Here is a 17,338-nt window from a genome sequence, read left to right as displayed (position 1 = left end):
ATGTTTCCTTTTCAAGCCAAGAAAATGACCATTCTATCCTTATTCACACTCCATAAAAATCTCATCCATACCCACTCTAATCCACCATAAAACCCTACCTTTATATTTTTTTTTAATATTTTTAACCCTATAATTCTCTTTCCCTATGTACTTTTTATAGTTTTTTTGATGGGACGTGCTAAATCCCGCACATCATATTACTCAATCCCGCACAATTTTTCCCCTTATTCCTAATATACCCCTCCCATTTCTCACCTCCAAACCAAAAAAAAACAAGAGAGAGAATCAAAAGAGATTGAAAAAAAAAAAAAAAAAAATACACAAACAGCCAAACGTAACCCTCCCTCAACACCCAACAACCACCATCGGACAACCCATCCCCTAGCCCTCTCCCTGCGCCGACCACCATTCACCGCTCATAACTCAGCGCCGACCACACTCTACTGCGGCGACCATCCACTCCTCGCGCATAACAACCAGCGACAACATCACACAACATTCCGTCATGTTCAACAACGTTCCAACGCTGCCACAAATTCGGTTGCCCACCGTGCATTCGACCACCTTACTCCGGCCAGTTCGAAAACCCCACAACCACCACTTCAAGAACATTACATCAATATTCCATCAATCCAAACCCTAATTGTAAAAAAAATCATTGTTATTTTTTTTATAAAAAACATTATTTAAATCAATTAAAAGACGGGATTAATAAAATTATTGATAAAACGGAGAAATTATGTGTGGTATGTGTGAATTCCGATTCATAATTGTCTAATTGTTAATGAATTTGTTAGGTTTGTGAAAGAGAAGGGAGAGAGAACTCTTTTTTTTGTTTTTTTATGATGAAGGGTAATTACGGAATATTTTAGCAAAGTGTGTAGGATTTAGTAAAAGAGTGTGCAAGATTTAGCAATTGCGTTTTTAATCTGCTCCTTAATAGTCGCGCAAAAAGAACAAACATGCCAAGTGAAGTTGAAGAGAGGGGGAGTATTTTATTTCACTTCTTTTCCTTCGTCCTTTACTCTCCTTGAGTCTTTTTCCAATTTTCCCCCCAAAAACCGAACCCCTCTTTCACGAGCCCTAATTTCCCCAATTCAATTGAAAACACCTAAATTAATAATCAGTAAATGCAAAATCAAAGAATGAATCTACAACAACAACAAGCTTTGATGCAACAAGCTCTTATTCAACAACAATCTCTCTATCATCCTGGTCTTCTCGCTCCTCCTCAGGTTTCCCTCTTTTAATTTAATTTTCGTCGATTAATTATCGTTCTATCGACAAAATTAGGGTTTCTTATCATCATTTGTTGTTGATTAGTTTTCTGGTAATATGAACCTTAGTTTTTGATTAGGGAAAGTGAGCTTGAAGCTTAGATTGTGATCAATGTATTATTATGAGTTAATTTTGTGTAAGAGTTGTTATTTCGGGGTTAACGGAAGCGATACGAATTGCATTTGCTTCTAAAATTGAAGGAAATGTAATTAATATGACTTATGAAATCGAAGAAAATCCAATTAATATCAATTGCATTTTCTCTTAAGTCGATGAAAATTCAATTAATATTAATAGAATTAATTGGATTTTTGGATATTATGGTATGTGTTTCCGTAATCTAGGACTTTGGAGCTGGTTTAATGCAAAATGGAGGTTAGGTTACTGTTTGAGCTCATACATAGGGTCGCTTAATGAGTAGTTTTGTTACTTTTGTATGGTTAACGTGTTAAATGGTGGAGTTTATGCTGTGCATATATGTTCATTGTCACTGTGTTGGGAACTGTGGTGTTGCCACAAGGGTCTGGTCTTATCTAGCAAATTAGTTAACGCAGCTCCATTCTCCACGTAAACTTAGGATGTGTTTGGATTGAAAGAATTGGAGGGAAAGAGAGGGGTTCAATTTCCTTTGTTTGGTTACAATATATGAAAGGAGGGAAACGGAAGGGGAGAGAAATAGAAGGATTTAATATCTCTCCTTTAGACCAAACTAAAATCTTTCCATCATTGGCAAGATGTGGAAGGAAAACTTTCTTTTGACTCTCATTGCATCAACATCCTCCATCCATTCTACCATGTCCCTCTTCCTCCCCTTCCATCTCCCTCTCATCATTTTTGTGATCGAAACAACCATAATTCATTTTCCCTCCCCTACCTTTCCCTCCCCTCACTCCCCCTCCCCTCCCTTTCCTTCCTAAAATGGTATACAAACACACCCTTAGGGTGTGTTTGGATTGAAGGATTTGGAGGGAAAAGAAAGAGAGGGAGAGTAGGAGATTTAAAATCCTTTGTTTGGATAGCAAATGAGGGTGGAGAGAAATGGAGGGGAGAGATTTGGAGTAATGTTGTCAGAATCCCGATTCGATCCTATGATTCTACGATTTTACGATCCAAAAATGTTTGACCGATCCCGGATCCTACGATTTTATCATGTTTGTAGAATCTTACGATCCTATTTATTTGAATTTTTCTAGAGGTAGGATCATAATACGATTCCACGATCTTACGATCCTACGATCCGACAACATAGTAAACATATTAAAATATATTTTTATATAACGATATCGTAAAATCCAAATTTCATGTAATTTGTAGAAACAAGTTCATGAAATGATCTTAAACTCATTAATTATCAATATTTTGGGTATAAATAAGTGTTTTGATCCTCGATTATATATTTTTACCAAATAAAAACCTATCTTTAGTGAATTTGTAGAATCTTACGATTCTACGATCCGATTCTACCGATTCGATCCTACCCTCCTCATCGATTCAAAGTAGAATCCCGATCCTAATAACATTGATATTTTGGAGGGATCCAATTTCTCTCCTCCAAGCCTAATCAAAATCTCTCTACAATAGGCAAGATTTGGAAGGAAATTGTATCCAAACACCCGTACCCCATTCCCCCCTCCCTTTCCCTTCTCTCCCTTTCTCTTCCCTCCTTCCTCCTCCCCTCCCTTTCCCTCCACTTTTGCTATCCAAACACACCCTTAGGGTGTTGTTTGGATGGAGAGATTTGGAGGGAAAAGAAAGGGAGGTAGAGTAGGAGATTTAAATTTGGAGGGAAAGGAAAGGGAGCATCTACTTCCCATTCCCCTCTTCCCTCCTTCCGCCTCCCCTCCCTTTTCCTTCTATTTTGGTATCCAAACAAGGCCTTAGGGTTTGTTTGGATGGAAAAATTTGGAGGGAAAGGAAAGGGAGAGAGAGTTTTGAAATCCCTTGTTTGGATAGCAAATAAGAGTGAAAGGAAATGGAGGGATCCATTTTCCCTTCTCCAAGGCAAATCAAAATCCCTCCATCATAGGAAAGATTTGGAGGGAAATTGTATCACTCCCATCCCACCTCTCCTCCCTTTCCCTTCTTTTCTTCTCTCTCCCCTTCCTTTCTCTCCTATTTCGGTATCCAAACAAGGCCTTAGGGTGCGTTTGGATTGGGGGATTTGGAGGGAAAGGGAGGGAAGAGATTTGGAAGGATGAAAATTCTTTTATTTGGTTAGCAAAATGGAGGTGGAGGAATTTGGAGGGGAGGGAAATTGGATCCCTTCATTTCCCTCCTCCAAGCCAAATTATTTCCCCTTTTACCGAGGAAAAATTTGGAGGGAAAATTCTCACCATCCATTCCAGCTCCCCTTCCCTTCCCTCATTCCCCCTTCCTTTCCTTTCTTTCCTATTTTGATATCCAAAAAAAGGCCATAGTGTTATGAATTTATGAGTTATGACTAATGTGGCTAGGTTTGGCGTCTCTTATGGTTTTGGGCAAATTTATGGTTCTAGCTTTGGAAGATAATTGACTGTATCCGATTTTGGATAAGAAGAGTATATGCCATTATTGAGTTATTTCTGACAAGGCTTCAATAAATAAGCTATTTCACAGTTCACGTTCCAAAAGCTGGCAATTTCGATGTTATTGCAGAGTTTGAGATTTGAGTGATGGTCATTCTCTCACTTATTCTTCTTGTAACTTGGAAAGCTGTTCCTTTGTTTCAGATCGAACCTTACCTAAGTGGAAACTTGCCTCCTGGCTTTGATCCTTCTACCTGCCGTAGTGTGTAAGTTTTGTCTGGCTGTCTGCTCTTGCTTCGGAGTTTTTTGCTCGTTTAATGTCGCTAATGTATTATTATTATTTTTTTTTTCCTGTATATTTTATTTCATTCTTTTCAGTTTTCTTAATTTTCTCGTTATGTTTCTTGTTGAGAAAGTGCAGGTATGTGGGTAATATCCATCCGCAAGTTACAGAAGCGTCGTTGCAAGAGGTTTTTGCTAGTTCTGGACCTGTTGAAGGTTGCAAGCTTGTTAGGAAGGAAAAGGTATTCCAGATCCTACAAAGTATGATTTATGATATTGAGTACTACCCCTAGTCCAAGCCAGAGTTCCCATAATTGAAAATATATGAAAGAGATTTTGAATTATGGAAGCTTTTGCTGCGGATTGGAGGGAGTTGGAATTATCGAGTTTGTTGCTAACACACTATGATGTTACTTTCAGTCGTCCTACGGCTTTGTTCACTATTATGATCGCAGATATGCTAGCATGGCCATAATGACTCTTAATGGGAGGCATTTGTAAGTTCTGAGACGTTCAGTTTTGCTACATACCTTCAGTATGGTGTTTCGCTCATATATAAGACCTAATAAATCTGTATGTAGGTTTGGACAGCCAATTAAAGTTAATTGGGCATATACAAGTAGTCAACGCGAAGACACTTCAAGTGAGAGCAGCTTCTTCTGTTAGAATTTTTAATCCCGTGTTACAAATATTTGTACCTCGTATCTGACATTTTAAATTTGTCTCCAGACCATTTTAATGTGTTCGTTGGCGATGTGAGTCCTGAGGTTACCGACGCTATGCTGTTCGCTTGTTTTTCCGTTTATCCTAGTTGCTCGTAAGCCTGGTGTTCCTCCTCTTTTGTGGTTCTTGCTTATCAGAGTTAACTAGTTATTTTTCGTTGGCTGTTTTATTAAGATTAGTTTGGTATAGTTGGTGGCTGAATCCAGGCCTCAGCCGACACTTTCCCTTTGCCTAAAATATGCATTTTCTTTCTCTCCAGAGATGCAAAAGTTATGTGGGATCAGAAAAGTGGACGTTCAAGGGGGTTTGGGTTTGTCTCTTTCCGCAATCAGCAGGTAGTTTCGTATGCTCTATACTTCACTGAAGAAAATATGTCTTCCTCAAATAAGTTGCTAAAAGACATTTTTTTGATGTTACAGGATGCCCAAAGTGCAATTAATGAACTCACAGGTAAGATCAATGTACCTTGTATATGCAATTATTACTAAATTTATTGCTGCTAGAATTGAATTGACTGAAACATCAAGTTTACTTCCTTTCTATTATGGAGGTGCTAACCCTCCGTTATTAAGATTAAATCTAAGAATCATTGTTATCATGGATACTTGATCTCCATTCTGTTGTGTGAGAAGATTTGGGCTATGTCATGTAGTTGACTTGTTCCTTTTGTTTTCAAGCTTTATTTACCCCTTTGGTTAAAATCAATCATCAATAGGGTTTGTTGTTAAGATTGAAAAAAGGCCGTTTCTGAAATCTCACTGATATTATAATTTATTTATAAAATAGAATTGTTCACTGAATCTAATATAACTGTTTGAATGTGATCCATATTGGTTAATCCTCATCTGATATGCACAGGATTGCACGCTGTCTTAGTTGGTGTTGTCATTTAATAATTTTGTCGATCTGTGACCTCTTACTAGGGCATTCATGCCATCTAAAACTTTTAATTATCGAAAATTTGATTATGGTCATTATATTTCAGGAAAATGGCTTGGCAGTAGGCAAATACGATGCAACTGGGCAACTAAAGGAGCTACTAGTGGTGATGACAAACCGAGTACTGAGGCAAAAAGTATGGTAGAGTGGACAAATGGCTCATCAGGTTTGTCTAATTATAGTAATCTCGTGTAATAGGACTTAGTTACATAAGCAGTCACATAAATTTAACTATAAAGCTGAAGCTTGGTCCTCATCTTGTTGAACTGAAACTTCTTTACCTGTAACATTTAGATGAAACTTGGTTTACATAAGCAGTCCCTATTGGAGAGAAATTGATCATTGGTGGTGACCTCAATGGGCATGTGGGTACTAGTCGAGTTGGCTTTGAGAACATTCATGGGGGTTTTGGGTTCGGGGAGAGAAATGAAGCAGGAAGTGACATATTGGATTTTGCTTTGGCATATGACTTGGGTGTAATGAACACTTGGTTCGAGAAAAGACATTCTCATTTGGTGACTTATAGAAGTGGAGGTAATGCTAGTCAGATTGACTTTCTTTTGGTAAGGAATGTGTGGAGGAAAGAGTACACCGATTGCAAGGTCATACCCGGGGAAAGTGCCGCAACACAACATAGACTAGTGGTTCTTGATTTTCGGGGTAAGAGAGACTTGAGGAAGAGAAAGATAATCGGTGAGGCACGGATCAAGTGGTGGAAGCTACAAGGGGGAAACCAACAAGCGTTTTTGGATAAGGTTGGAAGGAGCGATATTTGGTCGGATTGCGAGGAGAAAGATATTGATGCAACGTGGGATAAATTGGAGCATGTTGTAAAGGATTTGGCGAGGGAGGTGTTAGGGGAATCTAAAGGGAATAGACCATCAAGTAAGGACACATCTTGATGGAATGATGTGGTGAGACAAGCGATAAAGACTAAACGTGAATGCTATAAGGTTTTGGGGAAATGCATGAGTGATGAGAACTTGGAAAAGTACAAGGAGGCTAGACGAGCCGCTAAAAAGGCCGTACGGGATGCGAGGGCAAAAGTTAACCAAGAAGTGTATGCCAGGTTGGACACGAGAGAAGGAGAGAAGGATATCTATAAACTGGCTCGCATAAGAGACCGAAAGACGAGAGATATTGGGAGTTTTAGGTGTGTGAAAGATATGGACGACAAGGTTCTCGTTCAGGATAACGAAATAAAGGCTAGATGGAGTTCTTACTTCGATAATTTATTCAATGGACATCAGGAACAAGGTTTTGGGGATGTAGAGGTAACACCAAGCATGGTGAATCGGGAATTTGTGCGTAGAATACAAAAGAGTGAAGTTAGAAAGGCGTTAAGGAAGATGGGGTCAAAGAAAGCAGAGGGACCTAATGGTATACCCATAGAAGTCTGGAGGTGCTTCGGGGAGAGAGGGATCGAATGGGTAACCATGCTCTTCAACAAGATTTGGAGGAGCAACAAGATGCCAACGGCTTGGAGGAGAAGCACTCTTGTCCCTTTGTACATGAACAAAGGTGATGTTCAAGAGTGTTCCAATTATCGGGGAATTAAGCTTATGAGTCATACGATGAAGTTATGGGAGCGGGTTATCGAGCAAAGGCTTAGGAGATGTGTAGACATCTCAAAAAACCAATTTGGATTTATGCCCGGGAGATCGACTATGGATGCGATTTTTATCATGAGACAGTTGATGGAATACCATCGGGACAAGAAGAAGGACTTACATATGGTTTTATTGACTTGGAAAAGGCATATGATAGGGTACCAAGAGAAGTACTTTGGTGGACTTTGGCGAGAAAGGGTGTGTCGCGAAAATATATTGTCCTCATAAAGGACATGTATGAGGGGGCTAGTGCAAGTGTTCGCACTAATGTTGGGAGAACGGAAGAATTTCCTATTACCATCGGGGTGCATCAAGGTTCCGCACTTAGTCCTTTTCTCTTTGCTATAGTTATGGATGAGTTGACAAGGGATATTCAGGACGACATCCCTTGGTGTATGATGTTTGCTGATGATATTGTGTTGATTGATGAGACAAAAGAGGGGGTGGAGAGAAAGTTGGAATTGTGGAGGCAGACTTTAGAGACTCGTGGGTTCAGGTGAGCGGGAGTAAGTAAGCCGAGAGTATTTGAGGTGTCAGTTCACTAAGGTGGCGGGGTTGAGATCGACAGAGGCGGGGAGTATTTTTTTCGATGGGAATGTTATTGAGGGTTCGGATTTCTTCAGATATCTAGGATCTATTATTCAAAAAGATGGGGAGTTAGACGGAGATGTGGCTCACAGAATTAAAGCGGGATGGTTGAAATGGAAGAGTGTTTCAGGGTTTCTATGCGATAAAGATATGCCCCAAAGATTAAAGGGAAAATTTTATCGCACGGCAATTAGGCACCTGCCCTTTTACGACTCCGAGTGTTGGGCCGTGAAGCATTGTCACATTCAAAAGATGAGTGTGGCGGAGATGCGCATGTTGAGGTGGATGTGCGGACATACAAGGCAAAATCGGTTAAGGAATGAGGTGATTAGGGAAAAGGTAAAAGTGGCGCCAATAGAGGACAAGATGATGGAAAACAGACTAAGATGGTTTGGCCATGTGAGAAGGAGACCTATGGAGTATGGACGCCTTTTGATTAGGAGGTTGGAGACTTGGAGAAGAAAAAGGTCCCTAGAGGTCGAGGAAGACCGAGACAGACATGGTTGAGAGTGATAGAGCACGATATGAGAGTTTTGGGGCTTGAGGAGAGTATGGTGACGGAGAGGGCACAATGGAGGGAAAGGATACATGTGGATTTTTAGTATTTGATGTTTTTTTGACAGATTTAATGTTTTTTATTTAATTTAAAAATTAAATTATTTATTTTTCTCTCCTTTATTACATTTTTTCACCAACCACTTTCTTATAGATTTTACCTGGTTCATTCCGGAGCCTTAACTCTATTTCGGTTTTTAAAAATCGTTTTAATCTTTTCTCTCGATTTAAATTTTAAGTTTTTATAAAAGAAAGACGGAATTCGATTTTAAAACCCCTAAGTTTACCTTGACTTTCCATTACATTTTCGTTCTTCCCTTTTGTTTTTCATCTTCCCTTTTTTTATTCGCATTTTGTGGTGTGCGTTCACCCATGTACGGTTCGAAAGGATGATTCATGTCAGCCGACCCCAAATCATTTTGGGATTAAGGCTCTGATGTTGTTGTTGTTGTTGTTGTTGTTGTTGGTTTTCTTCTCTTACACATTTGTGCTATTGGGATTTTTGTGCTGTTAAATGTACTCGTTTTTCATTTAGTTGCATATTATAAATGTTGTTTGCATGGTTTTTTTTGGGTCCGGACTCATTACAGTAGTTCTAACTTCTGATGGGCTACTGTAAGTCTAGAGTAGGCCCAATCTTATTGCACCTGGTTTTTCGCCCTTTCCCTTTTGGGTTATTTGCCATTTTGTGTAAGGTTTTGATTAAGAGAGCGGCTGTACAATTGATAGCATACTGTGTAATAGATGTGCTTGATTAAGTGGATTTGAGTTTGTCGATCTTGGCAGTTGGCCTGATATGAGGTGACACTATAAATCCTCAATATTCTTCTCAGGCAAAATGTTGCCAGAGTAGTGAAGAACATTAAGCTAACTATTAAAAAATTTTAGGGAGCATTTACTAAGCATTTGACTGACAGTGTGGCTTGACTTGACTTACTGGAGCTCTAACCCCCTTATTTCCTGTAAATACTAGTTTTCTTGCCCGTGCGTTGCACGGATATTAAAATAATGTGTAATAAATTTCACAATAAAATGGAATATAGACATATAGTACATCGTTTATGTCTAAGATTTTATGTATGCTGCTTGACCAACAAATAATTACAACATAATATTGACATAAGAATAAAAGAGTGTGATTAATAAAATACTTTTTTTAGGAAAATAAAACCAATATGAAGTTTATATATATGATACTTGGACTGATAGTTTTTAGAATTTGTTCATTAATACCCGTTTGTTTTTCAATTGGTTAAGGAAAATAATAATATCTACTCTGCATAATCAACTCAATAATGCAACAAATCTCCTTCTTTCGAATAACAAGCATAATTTAATCATTGCTGGATCAAATTGTAATTATGTAATAACATTTAGAGGTAATTAGAATGTTATATCTCCCGGTCAAACTATAGAAGTACGTTTGAATGTGAACCAAATTCTGATGCAATACTACATGGCTAGGGCTGCTTATGAACCCACCCTCCTCCCTCTCTCTATAGCAATAGTCTTGGCCCTCATCTTCTTATTTGAAACAAAATCTTTCACGCAGACCCCAACCAATATGAAGTTTATATATATGATACTTGGACTGATAGTTTTTAGAATTTGTTCATTAATACCTGTTTGTTTTTCAATTGGTCAAGGAAAATAATAATATCTACTTTGCATAATCAACTCAATGATGCAACAAATCTCCTTCTTTAGAATAACAACCATAATTTAATCATTGTTGGGTCAAATGGTAGTTACGTAAAAATATTTACAGGTAGTTAAATGTTATATCTCCCGGTCAAACTATAGACGTACCTTTGAATATGAACCAAATTCCAATGCAATACTACATGGCTGGGGCTGCTTATGACACCCCCTGTAACACCCCCATACTCCAAGTGCCTTACCAGGATCACCCAGGTATAAGGATGTTACCATCTCGGTTACCCGAGACAATGATAATCAAATAAACAATAATGAAACAACGTTTAAATAGAAATACTTTAGTGAAAGGTTACAATCCAAAAACCAAACCAAAATACGTATACATGTCCTCAAACCAAATGTCTACTGATCTAACTGAACTGTTTATGAAAACTACTAAGCTAGAGCGGAATACTTCTAAGATCGGATCGTGGCACATCCTGCCTATCCCCCGATTTCTCAACTCATACCTGCTCAATATCTGCTCACCATCCCGAATGGATCACCGCAGTTTTAAAACAATAAACCGGGTCGATCTTATTCACACAATTATATACAACCAACGATACAGTAATCAAGATAGCTCAAACAGTCAAACTGGCAGGGCTGGTCCAGTGGACAGTCGGTGATGAAGATTGATTGGAGTACTGGGATAGCTGGGATGTGCCACGATCTGATGCTAGAAGTATTCCGCTGTAGCTTAGTAGTTTTCATAAACAGTTCAGTTAGATCAGTAGACATTTGGTTTGAGGACATGTATACGTATTTTGGTTTGGTTTTTGGATTGTAACCTTTCACTAAAGTATTTCTATTTAAACGTTGTTTCATTATTGTTTATTTGATTATCATTGCCTCGGGTAACCGAGATGGTAACATCCTTATACTTGGGTGGTGCTCGTAAGGCACTTGGAGTATGGGGGTGTTACACCCCCCCTCATAACAATAGTCTTGCCCCTCATCTTTTCATTTGAAACAAAATCCTTCACGCATCCCCCTATTTTTCTTCCCTATTCACACACATGATCTAAAACAATCTCATCCCTTAAAAGATCGATCCTTATCTTAGAAACTTCTCTCAAATTTGTCCAACCAAGTGAAAAACTAAACCCCTACTTCTAGAAAAATCCATAATCCAATGGAAACTAACCCTTGCTCTCGACAATGTTGTTAGAATTAATATTTTACTTTAATTTGGATTGATGGGGTCAAGATTAAGTTTATTAGTATGATCTTTTGAGATTTCTTGTTATTATTCATGTTACCTATATGTTAGAATGCAAGCGATATTTTGCTGATAAATAACCTTATTTATTATCACTATTCTCGTTAAACTCATCACCCTCCAGAAATGCACCCTCCCCCCACCCCATTAATTTACCCGCAAAATAAAACATCAGCCACTGTGATTAGTTCTTACTACTTGAAACAACCTCCAATCCACTACTACTATCACTACCTTTCCGCCACGTTTTACATCTACGAAGTCATAAATCACATTCACCTCCATGAAATACCAATCTTTACTCCAAATGATATGGATCCTCGTCTCCCTTATCTAAGACAATTTATTTCTCCTTCAACAAAGAAAAGTTCAAGAAGCAATCTTCCCTCTTATCTCTCTCTTTCCCTTCCTAATCTTTTTCTCGTCCCCTCCTCTACCTCTATTCCTAATACTCAAACAAAGTGTTTGGGTACTGTGTTTGTAAACTAAATAAGTTTGAATATTATATATATACACGAACTTTGATATTTATTTCATTTTGCATAAATAAATCTTACTACCTCCATCTCAATTTTATTGTACGTCCTTTTTTCTTCAAATTTTATTATCTCATAATTATTATCCCCTTTCTAGATCTAGTAAGGAAAAATTTTAGTTAACCAACTCGGCGCAATCAACCTCATTCCCACTCGAAACAACCTTTAGCCTACTACTTAATCCATTCGGTTCACACATAAAACGGTCTAAAATGCAAAGCTTTCATCTCTCTCTTGAAAAGTCCATCTAACTAACATAAAACTAACCGCTACTTTCTGAACTTCATCATTTTTACATTCCGTAAAGATTAAGTTGAACATGACAAAAAAAATGCAGAAACTTAGGTTTTGTTTGATAACGACAGAGTGAACATTTTTTTTTAAGCATTTTGAGAGTTTTTACACTATTTAAATAACAAATGTGCTATTTTGAGTGTTGATCATCGACATATTGAAATAGTAGATTGTGGTGTAATTTACTGTTTTACATTATATGACCTTTAATTAGAATATTATAAGAAAATAAAAATTGAGTTTTTTTTTAATCTCTGAGGAAATTAAAGATGAAACTTTATCTTGATCATATTTATAATTAATATTTTTCACTTAAAATATATAAATTTAAGCAAGTTCAAATAAGTTAGCTAAAAGTTATAAATCACAAATTGTACGAAGCAGTATAATCATTTTTTTTATTAATATGAAATAAATTTCATAAATTTCATGAGAATATTAATGCGGTAAATAACTATAGAAGAGTTGGCAAGTAGGTGACCCCCTTTTAGGTTTAAATTTTTTCATTTATTTTTATATTTTTGCCTAAAGGTGGTTAAAGTATCGTATTATGCATGACGAATATGTCTCACCCTTCCCCAATTCGTATCTCTCCCTAAATTATAGTGATGATGTGGTTAATTTACACACAAAAAATAATTTATAGCATCAACAATAATTAGTTTGCTCTATATAATTGAATAGTACCGTTTTTTATGCATGCAAATTTGTCAGAAGAAAAGTTTGAGAGAGACGGTCTTATGTTAGAGAAAGACTACTCTTACCCTTTTATGTGTTTATCATGACTTTTTTTTTTACCCTTTTATGTGTTTATCATGACTTTTTTTTTAATGTTGGTCGTTGCTTGAATTGAATCTTAACCTTATAGTCTTATACATATTTCTATAATAAGTGTATCTAATTTACCTTCAAGCCTCATTCAAATCTATTTTATTACTCGTGGTACCATTTTTACTTTAAATTATAAAACAATCGCACAATAAAGTTTTTCAAAACATTTACTCATTTGTCATAATATGATATTTCGATTCGCATATTAGTAGCAACTTTCTTTATCTTTTAATACTCCTTGAAAAATAGATATCAAACTTTGTACTTATCAATAATTTGTGAATATCTTATTTAAATTTTGATTAATATACTTTTATATAACGACAAATGAATGTAAACAATGTAATAATAAATTATCAATAGAAGTTGAAGTATATTGTGAGGGAAATAACTTTAAAATTAGTTGGAGAAATACATATGACAATTGAAAAATAAACTTCGTATTGTGTATAATTAAATATGACATTAGCAATAACAAAAGACGTAGGGGCATATTTCAGCGTTCATTTACTCTTTACATGAGTAAATTCCATGTAGTACGTATTATGCATGCACATTTGTCACAACCCGGTTCGGCCTAGGGCCTCTTAGCCTCATAGTACCTCATTTTTTTTAATCGGAAGTTAGTCATAAAATTGGATATTATAAATATAGCAAAGGTTTTTTTCCTTCTAATTTAATAAAAATTGAACAAATAATAATGAATAATTTTTTAGTATTAATAAATTATAGATAATTAATTTATTTCCTGTTTCTAATAATAAAATTGTAAAATAATTAATTAATTCCTATTTTTAATAGGAAAATCATATTCCTAATTATAATAGAAAAATATTAAATAATTATTATCTCTTAATTCTAATAGTATAATTAGAGGAAAAAAAGCCTTAATAAATTGTTAATTTATTTCCTATTTCTAATAGGAAAATTGTAAAATAATTAATTAATTCTCATTTCTAATAGGAAAATTATATTCCTAATTATAATAGAAAAATTGTAAATAATTAATTATCTCCTAATTCTAATGCTAATAGTAATATAAGAAAAAAAAAAAGCCTCCTTTAGTTATATATATTGATTGATTGATTAGAAGGTTCTGAAGGAGTCACAAATGTATGTAAATCGAAGTGCATGTTTTTTTGTTTTGATATTGAGGAGAGAGTGTTTGTGAAAGTATCTAGTATGAATCCTTAGATGGATAGAAGCTAAGCCTGCAGCTGTTAATGAAATAGTTAATGACTTAAGTGCTGAAGTTTGAAATAGTTAATGACTTAAGTGCTGAAGTTCTTCATGAGCTGCGTACTTGTGCCGTCTTAGAGACTCATAAAGCACACATGATTTTTTCTGGTAATATAGAGCTCGTCAGCTCACTAAATAAATATGTCTAGCTAACATGAGGTGATAATGGTACATCCACTCAGCCAAACTGCGACATTGCTGTACAGAATGTCAGAACTCAGATGGTGCTATTCACTTTTATATGGAAGACTTTCAATCCACGTACTCTGGAATCTGGATGACATAACCTGTCTCTCTATGAAGATCTTTGTGACGATGTTTGTATTTCCTTTTCCCCAAATCAGCATATCCCTTATGGTTATGGAGGGCAAGAGAGGTATTGTAATATGAGAGCAACGTTTCCTTTAGGAAGTCTTAGCTGTACAATGTTTTAATCAAAATTTTAATCCCTGCTAGATGAGAATGACCAATCTTAAGTTTGAACAAGTTAGGAACCAGAAAATTGTAGTAACAGTTTATGTTTAGGAAATCATCTTCTTAACCTTCTCTGGCAGAAAAAATGGAAAAAGCACATGGGAATAAGCTTATTGTATCCTCAATTTATTGTGATGTCGCTCAAAGAGACGGAGAGTACAAATAGATATGGAGTATTACTTGCTGCTCTTCCCCTTATATGCCTCACATGAATTTTCACCTCTTTCTCCCCCTCTTATTCTGATTTATGCTCATATAGTTATAATAGTTATACGTAACTCAAGTCTTTTCCATATTTCAGAAGATGGAAAGGAGAATACAAATAGTGAGGCTCCTGAAAACAATCCTCAGTATACGACAGTATACGTTGGATATCTTCCTCATGAGGTATATAATCAACTCTTTATTGCATCTATCTTTTGCTCTCGGTGCTCCGCCCTGCGTGCGACAGCATACCACAGTTGATGTTTCACTTCATAATGATATTCATTTGCTGGTCGTTGGGGATTGATATTTACTCCCCATCTCCCCTCAAATAGTTGAAGTTTACTATTGGGTTTACTTTTTAGGTGAACAGACAAACATACCTAAAAAGGAAACATAAATTATTGATGGGACAGTCTAAAAGGGAAAACGTAAATTATTCATGGGGACAGAGGAGGTACTTAGTAGTGAAAGCAGTTCCTATTTGTTCAACCTCATCATCTGGACTTGCAATTGATTGCTTCGCTTGCAGGCAACCCAGCTTGATCTCCACCGCCACTTTTATCAGTTAGGTGCTGGGACAATCGAAGAAGTAAGGGTGCAACGTGACAAGGGGTTTGGTTTTGTCAGATACAGCACGCATGCTGAGGCTGCCTTGGCTATTCAGTTTGGTAATAGTCCTCAGAATATGCTTTTGGGCAAACAAATTAAGGTGAGTGATATTCAATACTTGGTTAAAATTGCCCTTGTGGGCCTTTATGTTTGTAATTTTGTAATTTGTGATTGTGATAGACTTGAGCGTGCTCCTTTGTAGCATGTTCTAAAATGCATTTTCTGGAATCGAACTTTGAACCCTAGTCTGTTATCTTGACTCTGGATGATGCTGTGTTTGACTGTTTGGTATGGCAGACTGGCAGTATTCACTTTCCCCGTCTTTATGTCCTGCATGTTGAACCTCTGCATCCATCCCGTTGTGCGTGGATTTCAAAACTTTGAGTTGCGGTATTATTGTATTACTATACATAGTCTCACATACTTTTTTGGATGAAATTTTTCTGGCTACGGGGTGTTCATTCATATTATTCCTTACACATCGTAGTTTACAAATGGTTTTTTGTTTCCATATCTATGACTAAGGGTGTCCTACTGGAAAGCCGCCTAATAGATAGACCAAATATCACGTATTGATGTATGTGTATACATACATCAACTTTTCTCTCTTTCTGTCATCCATTTGGATTGGAGGACTTTACAAGTATTTGCACAAGTTATCATAGAGGTGGTGCCCATCTACAAATAGACTTAAACCAACAACTTTCTCTTTTGTGATGTATGGAACACTCGGTGTCATACTTTGTAAATTGTAATTGCTTGTCTAGCGTGGTTCTACTTCTCAATCTTGGTTTGATATATACCTCGAAATCCATCATTGTGCTATGAATGCAGATGATACTGCCTCAATAATGTGGCCGTGGATTCGCATAACCTTCAAACATTAGATCCCTCTGTCCCAATGCGACGTCACAATTGATATTTCCAAATTATGTTGACCTTTTGCCTACTTTGTTTCTTGTGGTTTTAGTGCTCATGGGGAAGCAAGCCGACACCGCCGGGCACAGCTTCAAATCCACTCCCCCCTCCAGCAGCCGCACCTCTAGGACTTTCTGCAACCGATCTTTACTCATATGAGAGGCAACTGGCAATGAACAACGGACTCATGCATGCACCGCACCCACTCAACAAGGCTAATATGGGAATGGCTGCTGCTGGGGGTAGCCAAGCTATTTATGACGGCGGGTTTCAGAATCTTGCAGCTGCCCAGCAAATGATGTACTATCGCTAAGTTCCTTGATGCACAGGCTATTAAATTTCCTTGGCATTTATGTGTGTACAAATATTCATTAGCCATCTTTTCATCTTTATGTTCATCCTTTTCTCCGGCGAGGGTTGGAGCCTGGAGGCTTCCCTCTGTATTTCTCCTGAGTGTGGATACTTGATGTAAACTGTATACCTCTTTCTTTTCTAATTTATCTGTTTATTGACAGCGTCAATTGATTCACCAAGCTCATCGATAAGTTGAGTTTACGTTAACCTCCAATTTGTTAATAGTTGTGTGTTTGAGTGTTGTTAGTGCGAAGTTTATGTGCAAACAGATGCACCTTGTTATCAAAAGTTGGAAGGAATTCTTATAATTATAAAGACCCCCAGCACTCGGTATTTTCAAAATTCTTATCGTCACGAGGGTCGGGAAAATTGTTTTCGAAGAAGGGCGTATAACGTCTATAAAATACTATTAAAAGCCTAGACTAAAATGGCTCTAAAGTCTACATAAACAAAGCCACGTGTTATTATGAAATGCCA

At 36.8% G+C, this 17,338-nt stretch overlaps 1 protein-coding gene across 1 annotated transcript; it reads left to right on the top strand.

The window, feature by feature from the left end:
- The first annotated feature begins 1,023 nt into the window (after nt 1-1,023).
- LOC141633539 (oligouridylate-binding protein 1B-like) lies at nt 1,024-17,028 on the top strand. Its single transcript, XM_074445994.1, has 12 exons — nt 1,024-1,235; nt 3,987-4,048; nt 4,204-4,306; nt 4,485-4,561; nt 4,646-4,707; nt 4,794-4,881; nt 5,047-5,122; nt 5,207-5,237; nt 5,773-5,892; nt 15,075-15,160; nt 15,510-15,689; nt 16,560-17,028. The coding sequence occupies exons 1-12, from the start codon at nt 1,131-1,133 to the stop codon at nt 16,818-16,820; spliced, it is 1,251 nt and encodes a 416-aa protein (XP_074302095.1). The 5' UTR covers nt 1,024-1,130; the 3' UTR covers nt 16,821-17,028.
- Nucleotides 17,029-17,338: the final 310 nt, after the last annotated feature.

Source organism: Silene latifolia, chromosome Y, assembly GCF_048544455.1.
Source record: "Silene latifolia isolate original U9 population chromosome Y, ASM4854445v1, whole genome shotgun sequence".
In the NCBI taxonomy this organism is placed as follows: Eukaryota; Viridiplantae; Streptophyta; class Magnoliopsida; order Caryophyllales; family Caryophyllaceae; genus Silene; species Silene latifolia.
The sequence above is the reverse complement of the archived record's forward strand: the minus strand, read 5'-3'. Positions and strand labels throughout refer to the sequence as shown.